This window comes from Pseudochaenichthys georgianus, chromosome 12, assembly GCF_902827115.2.
Source record: "Pseudochaenichthys georgianus chromosome 12, fPseGeo1.2, whole genome shotgun sequence".
NCBI lineage: Eukaryota > Metazoa > Chordata > Actinopteri > Perciformes > Channichthyidae > Pseudochaenichthys > Pseudochaenichthys georgianus.
This window is the reverse complement of record NC_047514.1, coordinates 16,061,096-16,072,469: the sequence shown is the minus strand read 5'-3', so window position 1 is coordinate 16,072,469 and position 11,374 is coordinate 16,061,096. Positions and strand designations below refer to the sequence as shown.

Genomic DNA, 11,374 nt, shown 5'->3' with positions numbered 1-11,374 from the left:
TCATGTTGAAACAAACACTGCATTGTAAATATATACATTGTATACAGCAGTAAACAATGGGCTACATTATAGTATATGTATATGATAATATTATTGTAGGCTATAGTTTGTGTCGATTGTAGGCTATGTTGTACCCATATAAAAACACTATATACCTGCATTTACAAATGTTTTCAATTGTATTTATTTGGTATTCATACTTTAGTATACACCATATTTGAATGCTTTATTTTTACATTAGATAAGAAGTTGTAGCCCCCTGGCCTCTGTCCAGGGTTCTAACAGATTCAGCGCCATGGACAGATCTATAAGTCGGCAAAAACATTGCAACTATACGTAAAATGTCCCACCTTCAACTTGCAAAAAACAGTCAAACAAGATTTAACTTTAAAGAAAAAGATAAACAAGACATCCCTTTACTGTTAGCAGCACAGTTTGACAGAAAACTACAGTGAGAGTAAATCAGTGTCACCACCAAGCGGTGTGCATGGGGAACTGCAGGGATCTCTCCAGAGTCCTCATCCTCCCCCCTGCTGCGCTCGGTGGAGAGGAGTAGTGTACATGCTCGGTGGCGGAGATAGTCATATAGCTGAGGTGATCTGACACACCGAGGGGCTGCAGTCAATGAAGGGGATAACCGAAAAGTGATCCGGTGTGTGCGGAAAAAGTCCCTTGATACGCGAGGGTGGCGAGGAGGGACGAAGAGGAAAATAAGAGATTAATCCCTCCCTGCTCTGACAAGGAAGATAGACTGCCCATTGCATCGCAAAGATGGGGAACCAGGGGATGGAGGATTTGATTCCTCTGGTGAACCGCATGCAGGATGCCTTCTCCTCCATCGGGCAGAACGCGGACCTGGACCTGCCGCAGATCGCTGTGGTGGGCGGCCAGAGTGCAGGGAAGAGCTCGGTGCTGGAGAACTTCGTCGGGAGGTAAATAGCTTTTCCAGGAAATGCATGTTGGTGCATCACACAAGCGGACGCAATCGCTTTCATTTTTTTTTCACTTAACCCCCTCCCCATCCCCCCTCTGATGCAGCTTTGAATACACCTGCCTTGGTTAAAAGGTTTACATGGTGGCACCTTTTAACAGTTGTATCCCTCTTTCACAACACCAAAGCGAGGAGATTATTTTGTTAGGCCAACATAAATCCCTGATGAAGTTAATCTGATGCATTCAAGGATCCACACATTGCTGTTGAAATGACTTTGCATTCAACATCAAACCATAAGTGATTTAAGTGTGACATTTTTCTAAGTGGGTTTCTAAACTCTATAACTTGGTCCAAAATGTCACACATTTGCACCGTTTATCAATACAAACCTTATGACATCAGTCACAGGGGCAGGGGCAGCTTTTACGCTGACTTCCTACACACAATTACAGGCAGCTTGATGGATGTGATGTTTGTTTTCTGTGGCAGGGCTACCATTTTGATGTCCGAATCAGGACCTGCAGGCAAGAGGCAACACTGTTGTGTGTGTGTGTGTGTGTGTGTGTGTGTGTGTGTGTGTGTGTGTGTGTGTGTGTGTGTGTGTGTGTGTGTGTGTGTGTGTGTGTGTGTGTGTGTGTGTGTGTGTGTGTGTGTGTGTGTGTGTGTGTGTGTGTGTGTCTCTCACTGTCAGAGCTACTCCTGATGCAAAACAAAATGAGGGGAACACATCTGATCTATTATGCTGCAGTATGACCTTGCATATAAAGAGAGAGAGAGTCCACCTGGGCTTTGAGCCGTTGCAGCTCAGCTCATCCATCTGTCTGTCAGTGCTTATGCTGTAAGTGAAGCTTACTAAATGCAGGCAACAACATTGGTGTCACTACCTTACTGTTGTCAGCTCTCTATGCTTGTGTTTCACTTGATCTGAAGATTTTTTGTGGTGTGTGTACTGGAAAGTACTTTGCTCCAAACACCACAGGTTAACTATAGTGCTGTGTGTGTGTGTGTGTGTGTGTGTGTGTGTGTGTGTGTGTGTGTGTGTGTGTGTGTGTGTGTGTGTGTGTGTGTGTGTGTGTGTGTGTGTGTGTGTGTGTGTGTGTGTGTGTGTGTGTGTGTGTGTGTGTGTGTGTGTGTGTGTGTGTGTGTGTGTGTGTGTGTGTGTGTGTGTGTGTGTGTGTGTGTGTGTGTGTGTGTGTGTGTGTGTGTGATTCAGCAGTATTTCATGCAAGGTCAGACTATAGTCACTCTTTGGCTCCAAGCCAGTTCAGCACTAGGCCTAACAAGAACAAGAACAACATGTAATTTCAACTATTGGAGAGAGTCCACCTGTGCAGTAACTCACAATATTCACGTTCCCTCTTTTCTTACATTGGTTTCACAGTAGGTTCTGGAAGTTCCCCTGATGGCCAGAGTGCTTATCCCCATTGTAACAGCTCAGTAGGCGAGGCATGGCCACTGTTTACATGTCAGGGTAATCCACACTTAATGCTACCTGCATCTCAGCTTTGTTTAAAAAGGGCCATTTTTAGAATTAAGAAAAAAACTACACCAATTTAGCATTGCACTATATCCAAGGAAACAAGAGATTCACTTTAACAGTAACCTTATTTCATCATGTTGGTTAACATTTTGGTGACATTCATAGTTAAACAAATGCAGTATCGCAATGTCAGAAATGATTGATTCTATGTCCATACTTTGTACCATAATAATTATGAAAGGCCTACTTAAAAAGCAAACTTTACATTTGTAGAATATATGTTGACTATATATTTACAGCTCTTTTTGAAAGGTTTTGCTCAAATATCAGTTAATCAATGAAAAACACAGGATTTTTCGTTTTCCTTTTCTTTTAAGTAATTACTTTACACTCATTAAGGGGGCTCAGCTGTAGTCATGGAAACAGCTTGAGTCTAATCACACTGCTTTACCCGAGGGACCGGGGATGCATAGAGAGAGAGAGAGAGGGAGAGATATTGTTATTGCATGCTCTCTCCTGCTCTCTCCTAGTCCAGCTGCAGTGACGTCGCTCAGGTCCTCCCATCCTCCTTCTCCCCCATTGTGTTTGTGTTATCTTCCCTCGCCCCCCACCCACTTACTACACGCTGTACTGTGTGTTTAGTTGCCACACTCGTTCTTCCCTTCCATAGATGCCTCTCATTTCATGGGATGTTTCCACCAAACCAGCTATCATCTTTGGCTACTATTAGGCTAATTGTTCTCCCTCTTAACAGTTCATATTGCTGCTATCGGTTAGCAAAGACAACCAATACAAAAGTATAGAAGACCTATACAAGAGACACATTAAGGGCTTGTTTGGGTTTCCTTTTATCACGTCATGCAAATTATAATACATAGGTTATATGGCTTTTACGGACACACTAGCAACTAGAGAATTCATTTAAAGGAATTAGAAACCGCTGCTCCTTAGTTCACAATGACACGTTTCCTTATCATCTGGATTGGAGGTGTAAATCAGGGACAAGGACAGGTTGAGGAGATACACGGTGCCTGAGGTATGAGGGAGCATGTGAGGACGCTAAGTGTTTCTTCTCTGTCCTTCAGTTTTTCATCCTGCTTTCATAATTTGTCCTCAGAGAGAGTTTTCTGTTCTCTTTGTTTTAATCGCTCAGTTCTCTGTTTATCACCTCGGTTCAACTTCCCATTCTCAGGGTTTGTCTGCGTCATTCAGTTTAAGCGCTTTGTTGTTGTCTGAAAATTAAAGTGCTCCACTCCAAAGTAGAGGCAGCTAGGTTAAACTCAAATGACAGGGATACAGACACTCTCTTTTTGAGCAATTTACATCAAAGTCTGCCTTCACAAACAATTCAGTTCATATCTTTATTGTTTTCCTTTCTCGTCTTACACAATAACATGTTTAGACATGTTTGGCTGGTTATCTAGGGATAACACTTTTTCTTCTATTTTTGGATGAAAAGCAGATTTTCATGTTTTGAACATTAAGAAAAAGTGATAGGGCAGTAGATATCGTTTTAGGCTGCATATGGTGATTATTTTCATTACCGTTTCATCTTTTTTTCCCATACATAGATAACCAGTCTATAAAATGTAAAATAATGTAATCAGCAGCTGCCAGTTATAGAACAGATAATGACACAAAAGAAAAAAATCAGTTGCTGTTAATAATAATGCTTGTCATTAAACCCTGTCATTTGACTTAAAGCAGCAATAAATCCATATCAAGATAGTTTAGTTTAATTGAATTAGCCATTAATACATTTCAGTTCCATGTTGAACACACAGGTTCAGCATCACTGAGCGGTCTTCCTCACCTTTGTCCCATATGCCTGCGTGTAATTCCACAGTTAAGAAGACATTTTCCAGCATTGAGACTGAGTACAACCCGTTTCCCACCCTGGGTCGGTCACACAGTCTGTTAGCCTCCCACGAGTCTCATTATCAGAAACAAAGCGAGATGTTCCCGCTCTCCAGAGCCCGACACAGGCCGGGCCAGCTGGGGCAAACCTGTGTGCAGGTGAGGACGTTTGGTGACATGTTGACATTTGATTCAATTCAACATTATTACATGAACAGAGGCACATTGTATCTTAAAATAAGAGTTGAATTAAGCTGTCTTTTGGTGATGTGTGGTTATAGAGGATAATTGCTTTTGCACATTCATCTTTTTATACCTAATTTAAACTGCTAAATTATATCAAGCAGTGTGTTCAAACAAGTTTCAGTATGAAAATGGGCTGAATTTTTTTATTTTTCACATTTGGTTATGTTATTTGATTAAGTTAATAGGCGATACAAACTAAAGTCACAAATCCACCTATAATACTGTCTAAAAAAGAATGGTGTATGTTCTTATTTTGGTCCTGAATGCACTTTTCAGCACCAAGGAGGGCTCTTCCAAAAACAGCTGATACTAAATCAGCATCAAAGTTGCGTTCACCCGTAAATAGAACGCATAGAACTGAACTTTCCTCTTAGAATAGCTTTTCATGTTTATTATCAATATGATCATGATAGCTTAAGGATACCCATGTTTATTGCCAGCATGTTGGATTACAGAAACAACAAGAGAACACTTTTGTTGTTGTAACTCTCATTGTAAGCCCTGCATGAATCTTTTTTGCAATAATTACTTAAAGGGATGTGGGGTCAATAGCTGAACTGCCGAAGGAGAAATTAGTCACATAATTGGGATGTACTCAAACCCAGGAGGCTGCTGCTGCTGCTGCTGCTGCTGCTGCTGCTGCTGCTGCTGCATGGTGCGCAGTTGATCCTAGTCAAGCACTTTTTTATCAGTGAAGACTGCAGGCACCAGCGCAAAGCAGAAACATGAAACTACAACACACACTTTTCTCTCCCTGCTGCCTGCCAGCAATATTCCAACCCCCACGCAGAGATTAAGTTAATGATATATAGCTGGTTTCATGAGTTACATAACACAGAGAGGGCCGGAAGCCTCACGATGAGCAGCAGCAGCTTCCATCATAGGAAAGATGAGGACAGTACAGTGTCTTCATTGTTGTCAAATAAAAGGAGGGGGTAGTGATATAGAAACACAGGGAAGAAGAGCACTTTAATAATTTACAGATGATGATGCTGCGATTATATAAACTACCCAGCAGCATTTAGAAATTCCTGGTTTGTTCTTAAAAATAAATAAATGAGTCATTAAACAAATATATGACCCTGTACTGTGAACAGTGGTTAAACAGTCTCTTAACATTGTGTCCGATACTAATAGGGATGCAACCAGCAATTATTTTCATCATTGATTAATCTGCTGTTAAATAATTGATCAATTGTTTGATCTTTATAATGGCAGAAAATAGTGGAAAATGGCCTTCAAATTTAGCAAAAAGCCCAGCTGTACTTGTTTTGTCTGAGCAACCCTTCAAACTAAAAGAGTTTGTTATCATCATCAGCATCAAATCTTTGCTGCTGAGAAGCTATAATTAGGTCATTCTAAGCTTTATTTCTTTAAAAATGTTTAAATAAATATCAGTTTTTGCAGGATCTTTTTCAGGATATAAGAAGTAAATTGCTACACCAAAAAAACAAGTTGCAGCTCTTAAAGTATTGATAAAAACATTGATGTAAACTACATTTGTCACATGTGAGAGGGAAATCAGTCAGGGAATGACAGACTTGTCCTGATACTGCTACAGAGGATTACCACTAATCTCTGTTTGGGCCATAGTTCACCAATCACTCTCCCATTGGCTCTGCTCTAATCTGGATGACCACCACCCAGCAACTGGCCATATCATTGGCTCCTTCTTCTACTGTGTCTGACAGCACTATGTGTGGTTGTGTGTGCCTGTGTGTGTTTGCGTGTGTAAATTCATCATCAGAAAACAGTCTCATCTTTCTAAAACCCAAATACCGGCAATAAACCCGTTTCTGATTCTGATTCTGACCAACAATACAGCTTGTTGAGTTTGTGTTGCATCATTTTGAAAGATTAGATTTCACATCTCACTCCCTATTGGCCATTCCCTTGTTTTCTTTTAAAGCAAGTCACAGCATAACAAAAACACAAGAACATCCAACCAATCTGGAAATGGTGTGATATATTAAATGTATGTATGCATTTTAAAATAAATTAGAAATGGTATATTTTACCATTCATGACTGTTCTGACATGACTTCAGCATTTTTATTATTAAACATGTATGGAACATTTCTTTTGCACATGAAGCCTCATTGTACTGATGAAAAGTGAAGTGCTGAGAGAAAAGGTGTGTGTGTGTGTGTGTGTGTGTGTGTGTGTGTGTGTGTGTGTGTGTGTGTGTGTGTGTGTGTGTGTGTGTGTGTGTGTGTGTGTGTGTGTGTGTGTGTGTGTGTGTGTGTGTGTGTGTGTGTGTGTGTGTGTGTGTGTGTGTGTGTGTGTGTGTGTGTGTGTGTGTGTGTGTGTGTGTATTTTACCAGGCTGCGGCAGGGGCTTTCCCCATGACGAGAGGCAGTCAATAAAATGTTGCTGCACTTTTGCAAAAGCTTTATTTCTCATACCTTTTTTTTCACAATTTAAACATAAAACAGTTTCCAGCATTTGATCAACTGTGTGTATTTTGGCGAGTATCTGTCCAGGTGCACATGTGAGTGAATGCTCTCAGGCGTACTTTCACCTCTAGTGCGTGTGTGCTTGTGTGACAGGACTATTTCGAAATGTTCAGCTTGGATAGAGTGACAGACTATGAGTGAATTAATGATTTAGTGGCTGAAAGTTTCTTAAAAAAAAAATCTCTGTTTGACACTGATCTGTGGTAACACAAGACGCTAAAAGAAATCAATGAAATTAATCTGATTGGGGCTCGGCTACGACTCTCTAAAAGTGATGCTCAGCGTTTCTGTGACCTCCCCCGACCCACAGTATTGATTATTCAAAATCCTTTAAGAAACTGTTAATGGGTCAAATAACCAGGCAGTGTGCATTTTTGTTTTATCTGATTAATTCAAATTTGACAAATCAATATAGTGCACCACATTCATATAAAAGAATACCCCCATATATATTACATAATAACCTAAACTATAATTCATTGGAAAAATATCTGTTTATGTTGTCATGGTATGAATAATTAACAATATTATAGATGGACAAAGTGGGTAAATGTTGTTTCTGTACTGTGTGCACTTAAAGGTAAGTGCTTGTTGAAGGTATCTTGTTTTGACCTTAACTTCTCTATGCCGTCTATCCTCTCTCCCTGTAGCAACACATAATTAATATCAGTTTAGTTTATTTCCCAGTTTACTCCTTTTTTATTTGTTCTTTTATTTTTCTCCTGTGCATCTGTGGGTAGGGCAGGTGGGTTGTCTCTGAGCTTTTGGCAGTCATGTAAGTGTGAGTGTTTTCATCTTCACTCCACTGTGGGCGGGGGACACACAGAGAGACTGTCCCGCTCTCAGCAGAAGATGAGTAAACAAAGAGAGACAATCTTTCCCATACTGTAGCAGTGTGTGTAGGTGTGTGTTTGTGTGAAAAACGGATTCTGTCGGTGGCTTCTCCTCTCTTTTTGGAGCATCTTTGTGATGGCAGTCTGAGGGGAGGATGAGGAGGAGTAAAGTGAGAAGAAGACCTGCAGTTAGAGCCATCTGTCTTCTCTAAAGGGTTTCCAAATACACACAATCTTACTTACACTGGCAGGCAGGTAGAGCAGCAGATGGACACACACACATCAGAGTTTCCTTTGTTGTATCAAGCCTCTTTATAACAACAATCACTGACATCATAATGAAGCTCATTGCTGCTGTGTTGTTCAGTGTAGCAGCTGTAGAGGATTGGCAAACATTAGCAATGATGTCTTTTCATAATTTCACTTTCCAACAAAGCGCAGGTGGGAAAGGATTAGGAAAGACTCATCTGCAGAACTTGTGATTAAAACACACACAACTTTAAGCAATCTTTTGTCACCTTGAGCATTTGAGTTGTTTGAATTCGAATGATTTTATAGTCTATTGATTTGATCATTGCCAATAGACTTACATGTTTATACAGTATGTTGATCCCTCTCAAAGTATGAATAAATAAATGCCAGAAATGTACACTTAGGGTAGTCGGACAGCAGTGTTGAATGGAACGTTTCAGGTATAACCGTAAAATGTATGGTGTTACTAGTTGGTATACGGTGGTTATGCTAAGCTAACTCACTTATGGTTCCAGCTTCATACAATTTGATCTTCTCCTGTCACTCTTAGCATTTACCAAAATATTCATTTAAAGCTAGAGTACAATGTATGTATTATTACTAACACTTATTTACAATATACACTCAGAGAATGATCTAATAACATTAAATAATAGTAGTGCCTTTCTCTGGTTTAGGCCACATTTAGAGCAAAAGCAGTTCAGCTCATGACTCATGTATCCCAACTGCCTCAGGCTTTGCTTGTCCAAACAGAGGCCTCATCTATTTCGTGGACATGGCACTCAGATAACAAAGTATGTTTTATTTCAAAGAAACTTTAAAATACTCTCATGCTGACAATATAAGATGGAAAATTACAGTAAGCCCCTTGTTATAGCCCCCTTTTCTTTTTTTTATCGTTCTGGTTTAGATGTACAATAAAATAGCAGAACACCAAAAAGGACATTAAGTCTGTTGGGACCAGAGCTGTTGTGTGAGTGTTTGTTGTTATTTAGCACTGCACACACAAACATGCATTTACACTTACTTCTGGTCTGCACTTTGCTCACATTTCCTCACGATGCTGATTCATTATCACTGACTCATGTTCCGCTGAGTTTCTGACATGTTGTGAGTCATATTGTTGTCTCTTGTATTGTTGTTTGTTTAACTGACTATCTTCCCCTCTGTCTGTGTTACAGGGATTTCCTCCCCCGTGGTTCTGGCATTGTGACTCGTCGTCCTTTAGTTCTGCAGCTCATGACCTCCCCCACAGGTAAAAACATCTAACCCATAATACATCTGAGGGTTCTTTGTTCTGTCAGTGATGTGTTCATCGTGTATACATGGGTATGTGTTTGTATTTTCCTGGGTGGGCCATAGACAACTTGTTCCTGCCTCGGTTTGAGAATAAAAGGGTCTTCTAAATCAAACATTTGAAACAACTTTTAATTTACAGTAAGCTCCTATTAGGGTTCTTGTCAGCATATTGTGGGCATTAAGCAAAGCAATTCGGCACTGGTTTTAACATGAAAAAACCTTTTAGAAACATTTAGCTTTCAGTTCACACTGTTGCAAACCTTCTCTCTTGCCTCAGGACTTAAAAAAGCCTTCCTCCTCCACACTTCTCAAGGGATAAACTTCCTTTGGCATCTTTTCCTCTTCATTTATTTCTACAAACTTAAGAGTAATGCAACATCCTCCTGTTACCATGGTTACACTTCATTAGATTATTGCAAGGTCTGCTAATAAGCTTATCCTTTCAGCCTGTTCAGAAAGAGTAAATCAGAAAATATACATGGTGTATTTAAATACACGCTTTTGGCTGCTGTATGATCGTCTGCCAGTAGATTTTAAACTGTGACAAGGCTCACAGAGGCAACATATTCTAAAGCTCGGTCCCATTTGCTGCAATTTGCATCAAAATTAGTTTTTCTCACTGAATCTCACTGAAATCACAAACACTCCTTTCCTTTTTTACAATTGCACTTTTAATGATTTCTCCTATTTTACCTTATATTGCAGAATATGCTGAGTTCCTCCACTGTAAGGGCAAAAAGTTCACAGACTTTGACGAGGTGCGGCAGGAGATCGAGGCAGAGACTGACCGCATAACAGGGGCCAACAAGGGCATCTCCCCGGTGCCCATCAACCTGCGGGTCTACTCCCCTCATGGTGAGAGACGCAAAAATCTATTTCTTTTTTTTGAAATTATTTTCTTATTCAGCTTTTCACATGTATACAGTCATAGATAATACAATATTCTCTGTAAGCCTTCTGTAGTTAACAGTGAAATCACAAATCAAACATACATAGATGTGGATAATACAGAGGCAGGCCTCACCGACCTTCAAACATGCTATAACATACAGTATGAACATAAACACGAACAAGGCTATGGGGGTGTACCTGCAACTTATTCAAACAAGGGGGCCATAGAAAAAAAATACTAAAAACAAAAATCCCTTCTAGACAAATGATGGTCGTATTGGTGTAACATATATTATCAATTTTTCACATCTTGACAAAAAGATTCCCTGTAGCAATCTCAAAGCAAGGGTTATCCTTTCCATCTTGAAAATATCATAAACATGTCAATGCCAAAAAATGTCAATCCACTCATCCAAAGTAAGTTTTCCTGGTTTTAACCACATTCATGGCCTTCTGGCAAGCAGCACTCAGGATCCGAAATAGATATTTATCTTTAGAGGAAACAATTGCTGGTGGTAAAGCACCCAAACATAACGATTCAAATGTAAATGGAATGTATATCTGAAAAACCTTTTGTAAAACTCCATGAACCTGCTGCCAGAAAGGATTCAATGATGTGCAAGACCACACAACTCTATTTCTTCACAGATTTGGGCTGACTTGTCTTGCATGTGTGATCATCAATAATTTATGTACCACCACGCTTTTTATTTGGCAACAATCTGCTTCTGAAGAAGATCTTGCAGTTCTCTTATCTTCGTCCTGTTCTCTTCTCCCCTCACAGTGCTGAACCTGACCCTGGTGGACCTGCCGGGGATGACCAAAGTGCCGGTGGGCGACCAGCCTGCAGACATCGAGGCACAGATCAGAGAGATGCTGATGCAGTTTGTCACCAAGGACAACTGCCTGATGCTGGCCGTCTCCCCGGCAAACTCTGATCTGGCCAATTCTGATGCTTTAAAGATAGCCAAAGAGGTCGACCCTCAGGGTGAGTGCACGCACGCACGCACGCACGCACGCACGCACGCACGCACGCACGCACACACACACACACACACACACACACACACACACACACACACACACACACATTTACATGTGCTAACTGCCAAAGGCTAAAGTAGAG

The 11,374-nt window shown here is 40.5% G+C and overlaps 1 protein-coding gene across 10 annotated transcripts in view; it reads left to right on the top strand.

Annotated features, from left to right (window-relative positions):
* The first annotated feature begins 332 nt into the window (after window positions 1–332).
* The window catches only part of dnm1a (dynamin 1a), a 50,892-nt gene continuing 39,850 nt past the window's right edge, over window positions 333–11,374 (top strand). For 5 of the 10 annotated variants that reach the window (XM_071205003.1, XM_034095990.2, XM_034095993.2 and 2 more), the window contains exons 1-4: window positions 335–932; window positions 9,240–9,313; window positions 10,063–10,212; window positions 11,033–11,236. In XM_071205003.1, coding sequence (XP_071061104.1) covers window positions 772–932; window positions 9,240–9,313; window positions 10,063–10,212; window positions 11,033–11,236 — 589 coding nt within the window. In that variant the 5' untranslated portion in view covers window positions 335–771. Of the gene's footprint in view, window positions 933–9,239; window positions 9,314–10,062; window positions 10,213–11,032; window positions 11,237–11,374 lie in introns of all 10 variants that reach the window. The other 5 variants (XM_071205004.1, XM_034095991.2, XM_034095992.2 and 2 more) reach the window with 2 other exon arrangements.